The following is a 22,753-nucleotide window of genomic DNA, read 5'->3' on the forward strand; positions in this document are numbered from 1 at the left end:
CATTTATTCTGTTTTCACCAGGTACCTATTTCTATTTAAGTATTTCCTACAATCCTGTGTGAAATCTCCACGTTTTACAATGTTTCTGTAATGTCAAATGCACAAATCTTTGATTTTTCTGGGACGTTTGGCCTCTAAATCAGTCCCCCTGTTTTGTCTGTTCATACTGAGCGTAGAGTTGCTGCCTTACACCTGTGAGAGAGCCTGCTATAAATATGATCAATAGTTGTTTGCATCCTATTATTTTTATTCTAGGCACATTCCTGTGGTCAGGATGTCAGATTCAGTGTAATGTGGTATGTTGTCTAATCAATAGTAATAATGATAAGACAGCTTTTTTATCCTGATGGCAGCTTCATGGGGGGATTTGGAAACCATTTGTTATCTGAATGGTGATATGAAACCCTAACATTAATGCCAACTATGCTGCATGTTCCCTATGAGTTTTCAGTGCATTGTGTCACCTTCCATTAAGTTTTATCGTGTCATGCAGCTGCACTTTGAAGTGCTTTACTTGTTCCTACATTGAGAATTTGAGGCAGAGGATGTATTTCAGCTTTCCCTGCTGCCAGTGCATCGCAGGAAGCATCCAACTTCCCTCAGAGTTGGGGTCTAATTGCTGCTTATTAAAAATAATGAACTATCTTACAAGTTGTACTTTTCTGCTGCCGATTTAATTAGCGCTCACCTCCCCCCGCCCCGGTTTTCTGTCCCCCCCCTCAACTCCTTTGCTAGGCTGACAGAGCTGAGAGGAGGGAAACCGAAGCAATTTGAAACCTTGTTAGAAATTTATGAAGTGCTAAAATGTTTTATTCCCAGAGGCTGCTTTGCCAGCTGTCACTGGTAAGCCATTCGCTGCCTGTGCTAGCAGGGGAGGCAGCAGGCCACAGCCAACACGAGCGTGTACATCGTTTGGCAGATTATACACTCTGTAATTAGCAGGAAGTAGAGTGAAACTAATTATTTTTCTCCTCAATTGGGCCAATGACATTTGAGAGGAGGACGGATGTGGTGCTGGATGGGGAAGTTGTGGAGAGGCCACAGATTCTTTGCTTTCCCTGCTCGCTGTGCTGGTGGTGACCCCACTTGCAGCTGGGAATGGCAAGGAAAAGCACCTCTGCCTGGCTCACAGCCTGTGGCCAGCAGGGGAAAAACTGTGTGTTTGCTCTGCAAACCTTTCCTGGTCTGTGGGAATGATCCCTTTTGGCTGGGGAACAGCTGGGCAGGGTTTGGTGTCTCGGGTGTCTCCTCCAGTGATGCTGCGTAGGGCAGGATGCAGGTCTAGAGTGAGGAGGAGCTTTTGTGTCCCCTCACTAAACCTCCAAAGGCTCCTAAATGGCTGATTTGGCTACAAAGTGCACTGCCAGTAGGTTCTATCCAGGGAAGTCTGTCTGTGGCAAAGGGACAAGCAGTCTATTAGAATTTTTAGTTTTGATTTCCTGAACTAAAATGCAAATCTCTGCTTCCATCTCGCAGTTCTCATTTGCAAGCAACGCAGCCACCCCTCACCTGCACACATAAGCTGCAGCCTGGAAACCAGATCGTTTTTCTCTCCCCTCTCAGGCTGACCTTTAAAGTTCATTTCTATCTGTGCATTTCCAAGGGAAGACTTTCACAAGGTCACTTCAAAGACCTTATTATTTGAGTGGAGTCACTTGAAGTACAGTGCACGAGAAGCATGCTGCTAGAATATGAACCACTAGAAAATGCATTAAGGGCATTTAGAAACACAAAAATAACTGCTGCTTTCTGTCTTTAACGCCAGGTGAGCTTCAGTGTTTTAAAAAGCACCAGGTTTGGCTTTTTATTTTGTTTCTTTCCTGTGGCCTGATAAAACTGCTGGCTTATATTTTAGGTGCTGGGCCTAGATTCTGCTCTCCACCTCCTGTGTCATTTGATCAGTTCTTTAATTAAGCCAAGAAATGTGTGCTGGATTTTTATTTTACCCTTTAAAAAAAAGAGAAATTACCTTTTATTTTTTTTATTTCTTCTGTCCCTCCACCTTCCGTCTTGTGGTGGTCCCTTGAGTTTTGCACTGATCATATTCTGCACAGGTCTAATGACAGTCCCTCACTTCCATCTCTGAGCAGATCATTTCTGTGCCTAACTGCTGTTAAAGTTAGTAAAAGCTTAATGTGTGTAGCCTTATTATTTTCTTCCCCTCATTTGATTTCAAAGTCTTTTCTCTTCATTATGCCAAACAGGAGTGAGGAAGCTCTTTTCAGTGAAATGTTAAGACCAGGAAGAAGTGGGTGTTTATGTGTACTCAGGAAGGGAATTCAACAATAACAAGGCATTTTAGTGTCAGCTGTGTATAAATTAAAGTGGATGTTCCATGTAGACAATGCACATCCTTTAAGAATGAGCTATTTGTAAAAAATAGGGTGGTTTTTTTTTAAACAATCTTGTCTTTCTTAACAGCATTAGGTATTTCTTCAAAGTAACAATGCTTTTGCGTGAAAATTGTTAGTTTAGGTTGAATCTACATTGTAAAAGCACAAAGGAATCTGCGCTCGAGTTTGGAATGCATCAAATGGGCAATGCTGCATTTGCATTAGGATGATGTTTGCAGGGCCTTCAAAAGGCAGGAACTGAAACTGTGCTTCAAGGCTCTTGACTTCTCCCTCTTTTCCTGCTCTTTGTGCACATCCTGAGGAGCCTCACTCATGGAGTGCCTGGTTTTCAGCTACCAGTGTTGATGTCACCACTGCTCACAGGGTCCACAAAGGAACCTCGAGGTTCCTCGGCAGTGTGGGCAAAAAAACCCTGTGTGCTCAGTCCTGCTTCAGGCAGGAAAATGGAGTTTTGTGTCACATCATCTCTCAGACACCTTTGAATTCCTGAGGGTGCCCAGCCTAGTGCTCTTTGTCACTTGGCTCCTGCCAGCACAGGTGGGGTGGAGAGTGGTGGCCAAGCAAGGATTGATCTTCCTGCAGCAAAGCTGCCCTGAAATTAGGCAGTAATTCAGTGCCAGCATTGCAAAGCAGGCTTTAAAACTGGTTTTGTGGTAGCAGGATGGCTCAGTGGTTGCACATCTTTTGCATGGCCAGAGGTGCATGCCCCTGGCAGAAGGGGCCGTGCCCCCAGTGGAGTTTGCAGCTGCCTTAGTCCTTCCAGTAAATAATCATATAATTCTTACAGTTTTTACCCATCTGCTTCCATTCCCTTCCTTTCCACCAGCCCCAGATACTTCATGTAGACCTGACAGCCTGACAATGGTGATGCTTCTGAGTATTTTTTCCTCTTAGATGGTTTCTCTCAGACTGCTCCTTGTGAGGGAACTTTCTTGTCTCTACTGCAGACTGTTACGATGTCTGAGTAGGGTTTCATCCTCTTATGGGACTAAAACATGCATTTGCAATTGTAATAAATACTGCTCTTTCTGAAAAATATTCTGTAAACATATGTTTTCTTTAATAATGAGGTCTACAGCAGACCAACTGAGATTAAGGCTGTTCCATATATTTATTTATCTTTTATTGCTCTTGTACTTGACATGTTAATGAATCATCTCACCATTCTAATGAAAGTTATCACAAATAAGGTTTTCAGAAAGTCAGACTGTTGTTACTGAATCTGCTGGTTTATTAACATTCTGGAATCCCCATAAGCTCTTATTTTTTGTCATGAGTGTTACCTGTGTTTTGCTAAATCCAAATTTAATCTAGAAATAATACCAATATTATTTTTAACTGTAAAACTGTACTTGAATATCAACCAAATAGAGATAGAGTAGAGAGCTGTTTCTGCTTGCCCAGGCCTCCCTGGGAAATCTGGGCTATTTTCTTTCTGATCATTTTTAGTTACTTGCATGTAAGATCTCTTCTCCAAATTTAACATTTCAGATTGAGACACTTGACATCATCTGAGATGCTGGGAAATACAAAATGGGACTCACCATTCCCAGAGCACTTCCAGGACTCATCTGATATTTTGTGTATTTTTAAAAGGGAGAAACTAATTGTGCTTTTAACAGTTAAAAGACTCATCTTGGTGTAGTGCTTGTGATCTGGGTGGCATAATTTTCTTGTCTCTTCTCCCACCAGATCAATTGCATTCGTTTATTAGTGAGTGGTATGCACAGAATAAGGATCCCAAGGAATATGGAAGAAAGAAGTTATTTCCAGTCTTCTTAAGGAGAAGGGACTTAGAATGGAAGACTATTTTAAATTCCCTGTTGAACATGTTATATCAGCTGAACAACGAAAGCATCAGGTCTCTATATAATGGAATCATAGGATGATTTGGGTTGGAAAGGACCTCAAAGATCATCCCATTCCATCCCCCTGCCATGGCAGGGACACCTTCCACTGTGCCAGGCTGCTCCAAGCCCCAGTGTCCAACCTGGCCTTGGGCACTGCCAGGGATCCAGGGGCAGCCCCAGCTGCTCTGGGCACCCTGTGCCAGGGCCTGCCCACCCTGCCAGGGAACAATTCCTAATTCCCAATATCCCATCTAAACCTACTCTGAATCTGAAGCCATTTCCCCTTGTCCTGTCCCTCTATCCCTTGTAAAAAGTCTCTCCCCATGTTTTCCCTTGGCTTTGTGAGCCCAGAGAGGTTGCCATGGTCCCGTTCTCAGCCCTGTGTCTGCACAGTGGCATCCATCTCACTGCTGGGGCATTGTTCTTTTAAATGATGTGAGAAGCAGCTCTGATATTTGTCTGCACCTTCTTCAGCATGAGGAGGTGCTGTGCTGGTGAGTGATGGACTAGAAAAACCTAAAAATACTTTCTTGCTACTGTGGTTCTTCTGCAGACTGTTCCTTACAGTGGCCTTTTGTTTAATTCAAACACAGAACCACTTGATTTTCCCATTTTCAGGGCTGATATTCTGGGAGTCTAAAAAGAACACCTAAGCTCATGAAACCTGATACAAAGGTCAATTTATGCCCATCCTCCCCAACAAATCCTTGATGTAATTAAATGTGCAGTACTTGAAGCTTACCCTACTTGCTACTCTTTTTTTGTTGTTGTCTTGATTAAACATGACAACAGATCAATGAGAGAGTTAAAACAGGCCATTAAAAATAGGCACAGGCTTAAGCCAAGTATTTGGTTTCACTACAGAATAATAAAACAACCCTAAATGTTTGGAGTGTTTTTAACGGGACAAATCTAGATGTGAATTGTATAGGGAATGGGATGGTTTGGTTGGACGGCATATTTTTAAAAATTATTTTATTTTAAAGCCAGAAACCTTAGAACAACCCAAGAGGGATTTTACCAACCAGCTCATTGTATTTGGGTTATTTTTTTTTTACAGTTCAAGAATGGAAATGGCTCAAGGTGATGATAATCAATAAAGCCAGATACCTTTCTTTAAAATCTGAGTGAAGAAAGGAAGAAATGGACAGATGAAAAAATAATGCTGGATAAACCCCCAATTTCTCTGCTACATCAAGTTCTGTGTTAGGAAATGCAAACAGGCCCTAGGGGTACCTTGGTATCAGTCTATGCCCTCAACTCAACTGGTGCTGCTGCACAATCTGATATTTCTACAGATTACGTAAAGTCTTTTATTTGATTAGTGTGTCCTTTGTGTCCTGTCCCCTTCACATCAACTTGTGGGTGAAATAACATTTGGAAGTCAGTATTTTTTTTTGTCACTGAGTGCTCCTGGCCTTCTGCTTTGTTTATTTTGTTCTTCTCATGTTACATTTTCAATGATGCGTTGAAATATTAGTAAGGCCACATTTGGGACTTGATCCCCTGAGAAATGTTAGATATAGAAACACCTCTATCAAAAACCTCTGCAAGACGATGTTTGCAAACCTGCTGTCCTGCTGATGGACAGAACTGACTCCTGTATTATCCTTTGAACTGGTCATAAAATAAAAGTATTTACAAATACACAGGAAATTTAAAAGCAGCAAGAGTTTTTTTCTCTCTTGCTTCTCCTCTCTCATGATTTGCTGCTTATCAGGTTCATGGGAGCAAAGGAATCTTATTCCTCCTTCCTCTGCCTCCCCTTTACCCCACTTAGTCAGGTTTGTGTGTCACTGTCACATCTACTTGAGGTTACCTCTGTATCTTAGGTATAGATTTGTGCGTGTGATGGGGTAGCAGCCTCCAGTCATGGCTTTCCAGTCTTCATGTTGATATTTAACACATAAAGCAAGATTAAAAGGATAAATATTAGGAGTTTTGCCACACACAGCATGAGCTCCTCACATCTCACATCCAGGCCACTGAAGTTGGCTTGGGTTCTGTGTTTGCAGCAGAATCACCTGCTAAAGACTCAAGCAAAGGCTGATGTTTTGGTAACTATTTGGAACCAACACAGAGTTAAAAAGAAAAAAAAAGTAGCAATATATATGAGACACTTTAATTCCTGTTCATATTCCTATTCTAGCACAAATGTCATTAAATTGTAATAGTGATTACACATAATGACTACTTGATACTTTGATTTTGCTCGAAAGATCCCTTTTATCTCATCATTATTTACACTTTAAACTCTGCTTCACAATCTACATGGCTGTCAATTTGTATGATGCACATACTTAATTATCTCTGATTAGGAGCAGAAGTGTGTGTGTGTGGGAGAAACTATTTTGCCAAATACAGTGATTGTATTAAGCCTTAAATATTATGGTTTAATGTGACTGATGAATAAAAAAGGTGCATTTCCAGCTTGGTAGAGTTGGCTCATGAAGATGAGAGGTGAAGGGTGGATGATGTGGTTTGGAGCCCCCAGGGAAGGTGATTTTGTCTTGGTCTAGCACAGGAGGTGCAGCTGGAACATTCCAAGAGGTACCAGCAAGACAGGAAATATTAGAGAAACACTTGCTTGAAACAGATTTTTTCAATAAAAAGGTTGACTTTTAGGACCTCTCTGCTCAGCCTTTTCTTGTGGGATCCTTTATCATCTGCCCAGCCCCAAAAACTGAGTTAAAAATAGCATTGAGAAGAAGGAGTAAGACTTACAGGAGGAAAAGGAAATATTTAAAGGCAAGGTAGGATGTGACACAAAATGGATGGTTTCAAACTTGAAGATAGGGGGATTTGACAAGTGTGGGGGTAATTGGTAAGAAATTCTCATCTAATTGGTAAGAATTTGTCTTCCAAAGCTGAAATCTTGAAGTAAAACTGTGTTAAATCCTGCAGGCTTGGACAAAAAAAGTGAAGGTGAAAGATGGTGAACCTAGAAAATTCCCAAATAACCAAAGTGTTTGAAAATGGGCATCTGGGACAAAGCATCTCAATCCCCCTAAGGAACTGATGCTAAGAAATGAATTTAAAATAACTTTTTAAACTTCTGAAAATGCCAGACATCTGATGTGTTCTTGCTATTTTATTTTGGGCTCTTAATGTCACAGGTTTTTATTGTCTTAAAGGACTAAGGCAGAGAATTATAAGTTATCAGGCCTTAAAGAACAAAGTTTTTTAGAACATATAAATAAATGCAATACACTGGGGAAAGAAATATGACAGACTTAGAAAAGGAAAGTTGTGCTTGGCAAATTATTACAGATTTTTTTTTCTTTGAGGGAATCGAAGCAGGTGGGCAAGGACAATGGAGTCAGAATAACATAACTAGGCCTTTAAAACAAGTTCATCAAAATGTCATATCAAGCAGTATGGAAGAAAGATGCCATGGGGTAAGAGAGGTCCTGGTGTAGATTAATGATAGGCTAGGAAAGAAATAGGAAACATATAATTGATTTTCCTGCTGGAGAAAAAAACACTGTCAGTGATCTGTGCTGGTTCACGGCTTGGTGACATAAATGAAGTGAGGAAGGTTATAAATATTAAAATCTTCTGATGGAACACTAGTCAAGAGACCCCCAAAAAGCACAGACGTAGAGCTGCAAAGAGTTAGAAAGATCATGCATTAATGGGGAAGAAAATGGCAATTGGGAAAGAAAATGAGTGCAGAGCACTGCAAACAGCAAAGGTAATTCTAGTTATTTGTGTGATACTGGGCTTTAAATTAGCTGTCACCACTAGGAAAGGATTGTGACAGACCTTCCCTAAACATCCTTTATCAGCCACTGCTGGAGCACAGGTGATGGGTACTTGGACATTTGGAATAACACCCTATTCTACCGTTATACAAAAGAAAAGGTGATTTATTCTTTAGAAAAAGAAACTGAACACTGAAGAATTCCTTTTCCTTTCACCAAGATTTATGTTGAATGTTGTCATCCTTCTCCCAAAAGTGATGACAAAATAAACGAGTTTGTGCAGTTACTCTCGAGGCTTGGTCTCTGTAAAATGTTCTCAAGGAAACTTGGAAGGGAAAAGGTTTGTTTGGGCTGAACTGACACCCATGTGGTCAGAAATACCTTCTTGGGCTGCAAGAAGGTGCAAGGATTTCATTTTTTATTGCACTTCAGTGAAAAAAGTGATATGTTGTTTTGTTTCAAAACTATTGGAAAACACGGGAAAGGCCCAAGCTCAGGTTATCACCGGCATTTAAGTGTTCAAATTTCATTTAAGTTCAATTAATGCTGGTTTTTGCTGTTGCTCTTTGAGGCTTGTGATTGCCTTGATGTGACATAGAAATCCTGATGGGGAGAGCAAAATGGAAACCAGGATTTTCCAAGTAACAGCTCAGCAAGTTGTGTGCTTATTTTTCAGGTAAACAAAGAGGCCTTCAAGGCAAGTTAGTGTTGTATTTTGACAAGAGTATATAATAAGTAAATCTGTGTTATATACTCGTTCTCTACCATCTTCATAATATTTTCATATTATTTCTGTTCCTCAACTGATTAACATGCTAAACATGCAATTTCCAAACTGAATGTTATCTTGGGAACATTCAGAATGTTAAAATACCCTTGGATAACTTATCCTTACCTTGGTAGTGTCTCCCCTCCATTTTAGATCTGATATTAACATTGAGTGATGTTGTTTTAATTTATTGGAGATATGTTTAATTTCTACTTAAAACCTTTCCTCATCCAGCAAGCCCCAAATTCCTGAGATCTTGTCTCCCATTGAGGAAAAGAAATTCCTCATGGGCTGTGTCTATTTCATAATACTATTAATATACTTTTTTTCTTTGTATGCTATGTTGTATGAATTATACAGTAAACCCAAGACAAAGAGAATACCAGATTGCAGTTGTTAAGGCAGTGATCATTCTATAAGTTGTCTGTTTGGTTTTGTTAAGAAACTAAATTAAATCCTGAAGACTTGTTTTGCACCTACCCTTTTAAAATATACTCTTTTCCTCTCCCCTTCAAGTGATACGTAGAGTGAAAAATCTTGCTTTTTTGGTATTCTTTTTAATTAAGATTGCAGTAGCTTGTCATAGCTCAAGTCTTCTGTAAAAATAGCCATGAATGCTAGGGCATTTTCTTTTCCTTTAATTTAGTGAGATGTAAACAAAAATCAGTACATTGTGGTAATCTTGAAAGAAGTTTAGGAAAAAAAATGTGATCAGTAACCAAATTATAATACTGCTTCTCTTCTTCACTGTAAAATGGAACCAGGGAATGGTTTGGGTTGGAAGGGAACTAGAAGCTCATCTCATTCCACCCCTGCCATGGCAGGGACACCTTCCACTGTCCCAGGCTGCTCCCAGCCCCAGTGTCCAACCTGGCCTGGGGCACTGCCAGGGATCCAGGGGCAGCCCCAGCTGCTCTGGGCACCCTGTGCCAGGGCCTGCCCACCCTGCCAGAGAAGAATTTCTTCCCAGTATTTAACCTAACCCTGCCCTCTTTCAGCTAAAGGCCATTTCCTCTTGTTCTGTCACTGCATGTCCTTATATTCTGTGTACACCTAATTTATGTTGGAATATTCTATTCTACCTTGTTTTGCTGTAGTATGTGAGTTACTCTCTGCCTCTGTCAGTCCTGGGTTTATTTTCATGATTAATAGACCCAAATCACTTCCAGAGCCTATCAGCAATTTCATTATTAAAATAGTACCTCTATACAACTTCTGTTTGCTCTGCAGCAGTGAGACTGCTCAGATCTCTTGGTGCTGGCTATTTGTGCTGAACGGAAGCAATTGCTGCATGGCTTTTGTGAGTTTCTCTTTATTTTCCTTCATCTCTCCTTTTTTTTTTTTTTTTTTGTATGTTCATTGAGAGCCATCCCCTGAGTGAGACAGGCAGCTGTGCCCTCTTCACTCCTGGGCTGGTGCTGGGTTTGGAGCACGGGGAAGGGCTGCCCTTGTTCTGCTGCTGTGACTCAGCCCCAGCCAGCCCGGGCTGAAATGACAGGCAGGCTGTCAGAAGGAATTCAGTCACACTCAGAGCTTGTCCCCACGGCTGGAAAAATCCAGCAGGGATTTTAGTGCAGCAAAATGTTTGAGACGTGCTGCGTGTTCTGCAGAGGCTTGAGAAGCCCCACCAGACAAGGAAATCCAAATGCCAGGTGGATCTGTGGTCCTGGAGGGATTTCTAATCCACAGAGTCATTTCTAGATCCCACGTGTCCTCTCCCTTCAGATTAATGTTCAGGGCTGTGTGTTTTCTTGCCTGTGACTTGGGAATTTCTTCCATTCCTGCATTTTCATGTACCCTGACCTCTTCTGCAGATTTGGGGAGTAAGGACTTGTTCTTGCATAAATCACCTGCAGTTAACTTGGAATGAAAGAAGAAGAATCATGGTGGGGACATGGGCGACAGTAAACTTAACAATTCCAGAATGGAAGTGCTCTTATACCCCAATATTATATGAAGTTCAATGCAAAAAATGCATCACACTAATATTAAATTAATGTGCTGGTGGTGAATTTGGACTGTTAAGACTACAGTCTCTGTTCAACATTCCCTAACTAGGAGATCCAGTAGAGAACTAGATCTACCTAGTAGATCCTAACTAGGTACCAGTAGAGTTCAGTGCTACTCATCTCTTTAGCAATTTCTGGAAGAACTCTGTTGTTCAGGAAGTGTTACAAAGGTTGCCCTGCTTATTATTCCCATGATGGGCAGGTTTTGCATTTTCCTTTAGCAGGGACTACATATTGTGGTACCTAAATGGTGTCAGTGTTGGAAATACTGTGCCACCGAAGCTTTCACCTGATTCTCCCCGCATTTTCTTTCAACACCCAGTGTATTTAGCAATGTTTGTGTGATTTCCTGCAGTAAAACCTGGTGTTTTGTATGCCCATGGCTGCCAGCACATTTCAAATTCTCCTGCTTGTCCTTGCCAGAGGAGCTCCCTGATGGTGTCTGGGTAGAAGCTGTGCAGGCTCAGCCAAACCCCAAACCTCCACTCTTACCTTTCCCTTGGGGCAATATTATTTTCTCTCAATGCATCCAAGAAAAACACTTTTCCCCCAAAGTGGCTTAGTGTGGGGGAGGAGGGGGACACAACCAGGCATCATCCAGATCTCCCCCTCTGCTTTCCTTTCCCCTTCTCTCCTCTCACAGTTTTGGAGCAGAGCTTTCTGTGATGTATGTTCACCCCATTTTGGATTTACAGAAGCTTTTAAGGCAGTCGATTTCCAGCTGTGACAACAGCATTTGCACCAGGTTGTAGATGCAGGAGCCCATTGAACATCCTGTAGATGCAGGAGCCCATTGAACATCATTACTCCTGAGAACTCCTTGAGGGCAAAAGGAGCATTATGGAATCATGGAATGGTTTGGGTTGGAGGGGACCTTAAAGAGCATCTCACCTTCCACTGTCCAAGGCTGCTCCAAGCCCTGCCCAACCTGGCTTTGAACTCTTCCAGGGATCCAGGGGCAGCCACAGCTTCTCTGAGCACCCTGTGCCAGGGCCTCACCATCCTCACAGCAAAGAATTCCCTCCGAATATCTAAATCTACTTTCTTTCAGTTTAAAGCCATGTAGCTGATTTATCTTTTGTGGGCCACTTTTGTAGGTACTCAGGAATAACAGTGGTGAGGAATAACAGCGCTGAGAGGTTGAGGTTTAAAAATCCCTTGACATTTTGGGGTTTTTCTCCTTCTTCATTTTCCTAGTCTCTGGCAGGATTGCTCTGCTGAGAGGCTCCCCTGGCAGTGGGGTTCACTCACTCACCACAAGCAGAGCTCACCCACACGAAACACCAAAGGATAAGGTCCTGTCCCAGAAGGGTGTTCTGGCTGTTCCCTGCATCCAAATGAAAGAACTTTCATGGCTTGCATGATTGGCAGAATCTTCCTCTGGGATGTGGGAAAGGTGACAGAGAAGTCACCAGGCTCCAAATGTAGCTGACCGCTCTTCTTTAAAACAACCCTCATGGAATTTCGTCCATGTGTCATGCTGCCACTTAATTATTTTCACTGAAAATTTAGATTTAATTTGCTTTAGTTTTTGTGTGGAAGAGATTTTTTTTTTCCTAATTTGTCTCCTTCCTGGACGGGTCTAATAAAAAGCATGCTCAGCTTTGGTGTTTATTTGTAAAAGCATGTTGGTCCCATTAGGATGTGAAGTTGGTGGCCATCAGGACTCTCTCACAAGCATTAGGTCAACTGCAGCATTTTGAAGACAAGCCCCAGATTGAAACCTGGTAAATCTCAGCCAATTTCATTGAAAAAAATGGCCCTGCTTATGGAAATACTGATAATTTTATAAACCAGTTAAAAGCATGCAAATATGGATTAATTCTATTTTTCAAAAACCTGAGCCACATCTAATTATCTTTATTTCTCTTTCTCATAAAATATTTTTGACAGAAAAAATATATCTGAGGCTCTTCTTTAATTTCTGTCCTATTGCTTTTGGTGTTCTTGCTCTATGTTCCTTATCAAAGGACTGAGAGGAATTGGGTTGTTGGGTTCAAGAAGCACAGATGCATATTTTTTTGCCCATGTATTGACAATTATCTGGGGTTTTTGGTTTGGGTTTTTTTGGTTGGTATTTTTTTTCAACCACGAATTATTCCTGTTTAGCTGATTAAAAGCTCCCATCACTTTGGGAGCATTGTGCACTCCACCGAAACCCAAACTTCTCTCCCTGCCCTGTGAGTTCTGCTTCTTTTTATGGTTCCACCTGAGAACCTTTTCTTTTAATTGTGGAAACCTGCTTTGATTTAATGGAAGTTTCTGTCCTCTGAGAATGATAATGTAATGCTGAGTGCTTTTTTTTTCCATAGTGATTATTATTTGTGGGCAAAACCAACTGCACACTTAATTATCCTCATTAGTGGTTCTGATTTTGAAACTGATTCAAATGAGTAACCCTTTGGAATAAAAGGTTGATCACTGGCACATTGAATCGGAGTAGCATTTTAAAAAAAGCATCATTTTTTGTTGGGTTTTTTTGGTGGACACATAGCAAATTTATATTGTTGAGCCCTAAAATACTGGCAACCTTTACACAATACAAAACATGGGGAATAGTTCTGTATTTTGAGATTTTATACTGTAAGAAGAATTGTGCTCTACTTTGTTGGCTTGACTTAAAGCTGTTCTGGGTGGTGGTGCTTAATTGGTGTTTTTGTAATTGTATTCATTTAATATCTTCATCTCTTTGCTAATTATATTTTTAGTGTAAGATAATTTTGGGCAATTGATTTAATTTTGTTTTCCACACTAAAGCTATTTTGATTTTAGCATTCTCTCATGATTCTTCTTTAGGGCTGCGCTCACTCTTCTTCTTTTTATTAATTCCTTTTTAATAAGACTTACTTTGGAGTCTGGTCAGAACCTCTATATCCAGTGCTGTTCTCCTGTTCTTGAAGTTACTTATTCTGCTTCCACCTGAAACTTACTCCCCATGTGAGCTGTGTTTTACCCTCCTTCCCCTCAAACAATGAGGAATGTCCAATCCCCATCAATTCAGAAGAGCAAAAGAAATCCCTGTCTAGAGCCAGAATCAAAGCCAAAGTTGTAAAAGTACATTTGCTTTACCCTTGCTCTAATAAAATTTATAATATTTATCAACCTTGTGTGCTAGTCATTAGATAAAACCCCTAGAGGGAGACACGATCACAGATGGATTATTGTAATGCCTCATCACTCTGATCTTTCCACAATAGCTGCAGTAATTTCTCTAGGTCACTTTGCATAGCCTGTTACTGGATAATTGAGTAGTGATAATAACATTCTTGTTTGTAAGTGTCTAATCAGGTTTTGATTCTTTTCAAATAAGGGCTTTTTTTTTTCCAGTTCATCAAGGGGAGACGTATTGCAGGAAAAAAGGCCAATTTAGCCTCTTTTTTTTTTTTTAATCTCCCTTTTTAAAATCTCATTCATGGTGATCCAGTATAGAATCTTGAAAAAAAAATTACAAATCATCCTAAATAGTGACACAGCTCATCAGCATTGCACCCTCCCACCCACCCAGGCTCTCTCTCCCTCCCTGAGTTCTGCAATGAGTAATCAGCATATTTGTGATTGCATTTGTAATGTTTCTACTGGTTTGAAAGGCACAGCAGTGCATTCAGGAATGTTTCATTTATCAGCTCTGTGTATGTGTGTGTGTGTGTTTATGCAAAAAAGATTATCTTAGTATACTGTATTGTTTGGATGTCAACAGGGTAATTAACCTGCACTATGATCCTGGTAATTCAGATTCCTTGAATATAATTTGTTGTTTAGATGGCTTCAGCCATCTTCCTACAAAAGTTGGTTTGGCTTGTTTGGTTTTTTTTTTTTTTTTTTGACTGTTTTTTAGATTAATTCCACTAAATTGTCTTACAAGATATTTGTATTTACAGTGAAAAATCAATATTTTATTTTCCTCTGTTAGGGAGGACTTCAATATTTTTCGCTGACCATATGAAAAATGAGGCCTAAATTCTCCCTTTAAATTTTTTTCCAATTGTTTGGCTATAATTGGGTCTTTTGTTCTCTCTAGGTCTCTGCCTCACAGCTATATGTTTTTAATGACTGTGGTCACAATGATGTTTTCTTGCCTGTTTTTACTCTGACTTCAGGCCAGTGAAAAAGGATTTGTCTGGCTGATAGCAGATCTTCCAAGAGATATGAGATACTGGGGAGTTCCTTGAGCCTGAACATCCTTCTGACTCCCACCTCTCTTGTAACCTTCGTCTTCCATTTTGCCAAATAATCTCTGTTATTTAATCTCTTCCCTGTCCTCTTTTGGGGATGAAAGGGAACATCTGGTGTGGCTCTTGGGGGTGATTCTGTGCAGGGCCAGGAGTTGGACTTGATGATCCTTGTGTCTCCTTTCCAGCTCAGGATATTCTGTGATCTTTGTCTTTTTTTTGCTCTGATCCTACTAAATGTTTTTAGGCGCCACCTCCCGCACCAAATCAAAATAAAATAAAATACAAAAAAAACCCCAAAAAAACCCAAACCACAACAACAACAACAACAAAAAAAAAAAAAAAAAAAAAAAAGAAAAAAAAAAGAAAAAACAAAACAAAACAAAACAAAACAAGAAAAAATAACCCCTGATATTTTTTAATTTTCTGAAGTCTGAAGATGCCTTTAGGAATTGCTGGTGTAAGGACAGGCAAAGGCTGTGATGCTTTCAGGCTCATGCATGAGCCAGACAGGCTGAACTCACAGCACAAGCGTCCATAAAGGTAGACTGCAAACATCCACCCAGGAGCTGAAAATGTTGAGGCACCTGTGCTGAACTTCTCCAGTTGACTGAGATGTTCAAGAAGTCGGGAAGTTGTCCTAATCCCTCTCTATCTGCTGGAGATGGTGGACCAAGGGAAGTGAGTGATTTGCCCCATCAAGGCAGGGTCTCAGCTGAGCCCAGGCTGTGAAGAAGGCTCAAAAAACTGCTCTCCTACCCAAGGCATGATGCCTGGGATCTTTCAGTGAAAGGCTTCTTCCAGAAGGCATGCAGGATATTGATATTTTATTGTTTTGCTTAAACTTTGATTAGAGCTTGATGAGCTGATAAGATTACACAGGTTCTTAGTCCTTAAACCTCTTAAAGGAACGTGTCTCATCCTGCTTGGCATCTGTTTGCAAAAATTTTTCCAAATGCCAGCCTTTTCTGGAATGTGCTGTTCCATCATTGTAGAAAGGAGTCCCAGGTGTCTGCCATCCCAATTCAGCACTAGGAGCTTAGACTTTATTGCATACTGTCCTTTCTTTATTTTTCTATTTTCATTGTATTCCTTCTTTTTACTATATTTGCTTCTATGTTTCTTGTGTTTAGGCAGCTGTATTAAAAAAATACTATTGAGGGTGGCACTTTATACAATCCAATAAATCTGAAGGAAAACTTGATTGTTGCCCAGTTCCTCAATCACAACCTCACTGAGCAGAGAAAGAGGGAGCACTGATGGCCAAAGCTGTGGCAAACCTGAAGTTCTACTGTAACACAGTTCAGGCTGTTTCTACAAACCTGCTGTAGTGCAGGAGTGCAGTCAACTGCTTAATTACATAATTTATCTTTTCTGTTTTGATTTTTATTTTATCTAAATAATCTCAGTGGTCTCTTGGCTCCAGACTTTCACTTTGATTCATATCTTTTAATTTATCTATATAAATATTTCATGCTGGATTTGATTAATCAAATGGATGAGAACTAATTTTTCCCTTAGTTTGAAATTGTTATTCATTTAAGACCTAACTTTCCACTTGCAAAGACATTACAGGAACAGCATTTAGTCCTTGAAAAGGGTACGGAAGGTGAATTAAATATAAGTATCAATTAATTGTTCAGAGACATTTTATTCATATTCTGGAGTGTGCTGAATGGTCTCTCAGCCAAAAGTATTTCAGTTCTTTCAAGAGATGAAGAGAAAACTGAGGCTTCAAATGGCCAGTTGCAGAACAGGGGAGGAGGGCTTTGGAAGAACATGAGGCCCAAAAAGACAACTTCAAAATCGCAGAAGTGTTATTTAAACTTACTAAAAGATGAAAGAGCACATGATGAAAAGGAATTATGTACAACACTGAGGTTCATCATTGCATTCTGGCACTGAGTTGAACAGACACAAAATTTTCTTTTGTTCCATGCAAGCTCCAGGAAAATTTTCACTTTTGGCATCTTTAGGGTAAAGGTTCTTGCAGCTGAAGCAACCTGAAGGGGAGACATTGTGGAGGAAGGCAAGAGGACAGATGGTTGCATGGCTTTTGCATTTCTTCTCTCATCTCTTTGCTGGTGCTGATCCCTCCTTGTCACCAGATCCCACACAGGGCAAGCCCAGGCTGGATGCAGTGCTGTCATTTAAATGTAGGGATCTTCCCTCTCATGCCCTAGACACACCCCCTTCTGCCCAGTCAAAAGGAGGATTGAGAAACAGCAGTTTCAGCCTGGTTTGCTTTGTGAAACCTTGAAAAATCCCTCATAGGCAGGAATATCTCAGGAGGTATTGGCTAGGTCCTTGTAGAAGACCTTCAAGTGCTCAGCATGCACACACGCAGGAGCTGGAGACCTGGAGGAGTGACCTGCCTGAGGGGACAAAAGGCCACCTCTGTAAAAACAAAAAACGACTCTATTCTGAGCTGTGCCAATAGCTACAGGTGTTGGAAATGCCAAACCCAGCCTGAATGTTCCCAGCTGTGTGTCCATCCTGGTTCCACCTGCCCAGCCTGGCTCGCAGCGCTCAGTGTCCCTGGCTGGGGGAGATCAGCTCGCAGCCCCACTGAGCAGCTTGTAAAGAATCACTCCAGTTCAAAAGAGATCTCTCGGGTGCCAACAGAAATTTTGCATCTGGCTGATGTATTCAGCACTTTGCTAAGCACAGCAGCCTTGTCTCCCCTGAAAATCAGGATAAATTTCCTTGGCTGTAATGCTTTGTCAGTTCCCCTTATCACTTCAAGTACTTGACAGTAAGGAATACTGATTGAACTTGCAAAAAATTTATCCACCTCCCATCTCCCTCCCTCTCTCCCCTCTATTTTTCCCTCCCCCGTACATCTCTCCCATTCTTGCAAGAGTGAGATCCTGGCATCTATTGAGCCTTAGACTCCAGAAGTGCTTCTTGTCCTTTGAGCTGATAAACTGTTGATGTTCCCCTTCAGCCACTCAGCCAAGGACACAAATCTCTGCCTTCCTGCCCCAAAGGGCTTAGGGGTGCAGATTGTTTGTCACCTTTTCATTCCAGCTGGGGCACCTGAGCAGTGCTGAGGTGCAGCCTTCCTCTTGTTTCCCTCAAGAATTATTGGTTTGGTAATAACTAACCCTCATTCGGGAAGAATTTTTCCTTCCTTTTGTTCCCTTCCACTGTGAAATGATGTGATCTCTGTCCAGGCCAAGTGCAGTCACTCAGCTGCAAGAGTTTTCACTTCTGCTTTGGATATTATTTTCTCTTCTATGATTGCTTTTTTTAAATTTTTTTTTCATTCTCCAGGTATTTTTCTTTGCTGTTTTATTTCCATAGCTTTCATCAGTTTCCCTGACCACTCTCCCTTGCAACTTTTAGTCTGAGTTGCTTCTCCTTTCTGAAAAACAGTTTTTAGTTGCCTCATATTCTATCATTAAGTAACATATAATTAATCACACATCTTCTTTGACTTGTCTCAGTTTCAATTAGGTTTCAGTAAATCACTTGTTCCGTCATTCAGCTAATCCCTTTCTTCCTACAGAAGGTTGAAGAGAAATATCTTTTTAATAAAAGCTTCTGAAATCCCATTTTTGTCATTGGATGTCTCCAACGTAGCTTACACAGTGAATTCCACCACGAAAAGCATCTGGGCTGTCAGCACTGTGTGTAAGTGTGTGTATTACAGCACTGTGATTATTTTCCAGGGATCTTGGTGTGTTTGTGGCTGCCATTAGGATGAATGTGTAGCAGATGCTGGTTTCAAATGAAGCACTATTGTGCTGCCTGATGGATGCAAAGTTTGTCAAAAGTAGGGAAAGCTTCTACAGGGGATACAAAGCAGCTGGAAAAATTCATTGTTATGTGCTGCTAGCATGAGTCTCTCGTTCAGCTGTGCTGTGTTTGGTTGGGAAGTTAGACTCTATGGAAGTGTCAAACAGAGTTCTGATATTCTCTATTTTTTATGGCGTTCATAATTTGGTGTTTACCTCTTTGTTCTTGGCCAGGAAATCTACTGGATTTGCTTGAATATCTGCTAAGAAGCAGCACAGTATGACAAAAGCTGGCAAATGTGAACTGTGTTTATTGCTTCCACGTGAATCTCTTGTTGGCCAATGGAAATTTAAATGCCCTGATGATTGTTTCATTTCTATTTGTAGAGAAAAGCTTGTACAGCAGATGAACAATGCTAAATTGTTTTTTTTTTTCCACTTCTCTGTTATGTTACCAACAATACTGTTCTCTGCTTCAAAGTACAACTATAATTAGAGATGTGATTATGTAAAAGTGGCACCATCTTATTCACTCCTTCTGAATGAGGATTCAGCTTCTTCCTGTGTTTAGCCCTATTGTGCCTATTTTTGCTTTCCAGATGCCTGAGTTCCCCTTGGGATTGCACCCACTAGGTGGAATTTATCTTGCAGGGGATTTATTCTGTGCTGACACCTGCCTCATCCAAATGCAGGAGCTCAACTCCAGAGTTGAAATTTCTCCTTTCTGAAGCTCCAAGTGCCTTTCAACCTTCTCTGTGCCACTCATTTATCTGCCTCATGCCAGGCATCTTTCCCTATTGGAGAGGGTGTCTCTCTTTTTTTTTAATTTCCAGGGATTCCCAGAGCCAGTTTTGCTCTCTCTTGAGTCTCTCTTGATTGATATTTAGAACGAACACCTTCCCAACTTGTATCTTTGCAAAATACCAAAGGAGAGAAGGAAAAAAATAGTCTGTTTTGTGCTCCAAACTATCATAAAATGCAGTGGCAGTGTTAGACGAGAGAATTCATGGCTTAGCATTGGGATTGCAGGTTCTTTCTGCAGGATAAAAGAATCCATCTTGTGCAAATGAAGGCTGTCCTGAAATCTGTTTCATCACTGCTCGCTGGGATCTCCTCCAGTGGGGTCACCTTTTCAAAAACTGACTCCTTCCCAGCCTTGCTTTAGAAAATCCTGCCAGAATCTGCTGCTGTCATGACAGAGTGAAACATCCTAGTCTCTGTTTGTGTCAAGAAAACTGACCTTTTTTTTTTTTTTTTTTTACAAGTGTGCACTATATGCAGATACAAATCATATTGGTGGTACTGGAATACATCCTACCATTTATTGGAAAACAAAAAAAATCACGTGTTAGGCTTATCAGCTCTCCAACAGAGGTTAGGAAGGTACTCTAGAGGAAATGCTGGGGGACCTTTAAACCACCTAGAGACCAATCCCTCCAGTGAGAGCTGAATAGCCCACGGCAGAAGTGGTTAATCTGGTGCTCTGACTAATATTGGCTCTTTCCAGTGATACAGATTCTTTAGTTTAAGGTTGGGAGTGGGACTCCATGGAGTCACCTGGATGGCAGAACCAAGATTATCATAGGCACCCAAGTTTAGAGGTCTTTGCTAGAAAGACCTGACCAAATGATATCAAGCTGTATCTGTACTAAGTATAGACATGAGTTACTATTAAGGAGTTATGGGAGGGTTTTTTTCACTGTTTGCTCAGCTCTTTTATTACTTTGGAAATAATTTTTGCCGTGGAAAGACTGTAAAAATAAATGTAGGGATGCTAACAGAAACTGCCTGTGTTCCAAGCAGAAATTTAGTCTCTGGGAATCTCAAAAAGGTGGATTATTGATAGATTTTTGCAGGCTGTATGAGGAATGCTGCCTCAGCAAGTGCAGAAGTGAGTGGATCTGTATCCAAAACACCAAAAGGGGTTTCTTCTTTTACTTTTGGGTGCAAACAACTTACAGAGTTTAATCTGGCGGTATTTTCTTTGAAAACAAGAAACATTTCATTATTTTATTGATTTATTTTATTAGAGCTGCCATCAGCATCCAGATTAGCTTTGATTGCCTTCCCTGGGCGCTTGGCGTCGGTGTCGAATCGCGTCGCGCGCTGCTGAAATTCCTCAGGTTTTTAAGGTCTGCTCTGTTTTCTTCTTGTCTTGCAGTTTTCAGTGAAGAGCTACACGCCAGTCTCTATTTTGTCAATGCATCTCTGCAAGAGGTAGTGTTTGCTAGCACCACAGGGACTCTGGTCCCCTGTCCAGCAGCGGGGATCCCCCCGGTGACGCTCAGATGGTACCTAGCGACGGGCGAGGAGATCTACGATGTCCCAGGGATCCGCCACGTCCACCCCAATGGCACTCTCCAAATTTTCCCCTTCCCTCCTTCAAGCTTTAATAACTTAATCCATGATAACACTTACTATTGCACAGCTGAAAATCCTTCAGGGAAAATCAGGAGTCAGGATGTTCACATTAAGGCTGGTAAGTAGAATCTTTTATCGGGTTCAAACAAGATTGAGGAGGGAGGGAGTTTGGGTGTTTCAAAGAGTAGCAGCAGATATCAGTCAAGGGAGGTTGGCCAGATGTGTAACCTCTAAACTCTTAACAATATTAAGTAATATCGCGAATTCTTTCCTCTCCTCTCCTTCCCAGTTTGAATTATTTTGGTGCTGAAAAGTTAGTTTTCCAAAGATCAGTTGAGCACAAATAGAAGGAGAAACGAACTGACAATCAAATCAACAATCAAACCATGCTTGCACGTTAAAGAGCTGTGTGAGAACAAGATGGATTTTGTACATGGGCTGGAAGAGAAGAGGAATGATTGGCCTAAAGTCACAGCTCTCCTCATTTGTTTGTGGTCATTTGTGCTTTGTTTTGAGAGAGAAATTTGTGTCCCCTGCAATGATTCAGAAGCTGATGTTGGTCCACAGGCAGTAGTTTCTCTTTAAGCTAAAATATGCAAATGAGCAGGATAGTTTTGCATCTGTTTTCTGTACTGACTGGGCCAGCCAGTGGGGAATTACAGAGGGATGAAAATCAGGCCTTTTGTTACAACACGCAAACACACGATTGCACAGCTTTTGAAGATTTTGGTCTATCTGCTTCAGTTAATTAAAATATTCAAACAAACAAACAAAAAATAGTCTGGGAGCCGACCCTTGGCAAGTGCAAATCCATGGAAGCTCTTTGTTTTTTGTGGAGCTGTGTTTGGCTTTTCTCAGAAGAGAACAACCCTTCCCCTGGAGATTTGTCTTCACAGGAGTTTCACAGGGGAAAAAAAACCCGTGAAGAGTTAACAAGTAGATTTGCCTGAGACTTTCTTTTTAAATAATAAAATGCACTCTCTTCTTCTTGACAATAAATTAACATTCAGAGATCTGTAGTTTGTAGGCAGCTGGGAAGCAAGAACAAAAACCAGGTTTCCATGAAATTTGTGTCTCATTAAAATTTTAGTCTAGGAAAGTGGGTTTTCTTGCACAAGAAGATCCAGTAGAAGCAAGTTATCATGTTCCATATATGGGGAGTTCTATGATGGTCTATGCTTCTCATGAAATTATTTAGTTGTCCATAAAAAAAAAACCAAACCTGAAAATCAAAGATTCATATGAACACATTGTAACCAACTTTATGTTTGAAACTCCATTCTGGTTGTTGAGCTTTTGTTTTTACTGTCATGGATTTAAGGGCAAGTTGTCTGCTAGAATTATATTTAGAGGCAACATAAATTTTTTTGGGTCTTTTCTCAATTTGTTACTGTGTCTCCATTTTTAACATATTTTGGGCAGTATTTTTTTCCAGGATTGCTCCCAATTTTTACATTTCTTAGATAAACTAATGTGGTGATACAAAGAAGGCTAAAACTTGCAGTGCTGCTGGCTAAGGCTGTGAGCTGGTGTTCCTTTAGGTGTAAAACATTCTTCCTTGGAACTCCAAAACAAGACTTCTCTCTCTGCTTGAGAAATGTGGTTTTGCATGTAATTTGGGATATAGTGCAACAAATATTCCCAAACTCCTCTCAAAAAACCATAACCCCCCAACCTGGACACCCAAGCCTAATCCTCTTCCATGCCAGTCCCACATGGGAGTAAAGGTCTCCATTTTATCTTCAAGCTCTCCTGTGCAGTCATGGCAGTGAAGAGTCTTTTTTTTTTCCTTAAGCA

At 40.8% G+C, this 22,753-nt stretch overlaps 1 protein-coding gene across 1 annotated transcript in view; it reads left to right on the plus strand.

Annotated features, from left to right (window-relative positions):
* Positions 1–22,753, plus strand: part of LOC119697777 (serine/arginine repetitive matrix protein 1-like) — a 96,171-nt gene that overhangs the window by 52,128 nt on the left and 21,290 nt on the right. The window contains exon 4 of the mRNA XM_038129002.1: positions 20,757–21,074. Coding sequence (XP_037984930.1) covers positions 20,757–21,074 — 318 coding nt within the window. The remainder of the gene's footprint in view (positions 1–20,756; positions 21,075–22,753) is intronic.

This window comes from Motacilla alba, chromosome 1, assembly GCF_015832195.1.
Source record: "Motacilla alba alba isolate MOTALB_02 chromosome 1, Motacilla_alba_V1.0_pri, whole genome shotgun sequence".
NCBI lineage: Eukaryota > Metazoa > Chordata > Aves > Passeriformes > Motacillidae > Motacilla > Motacilla alba.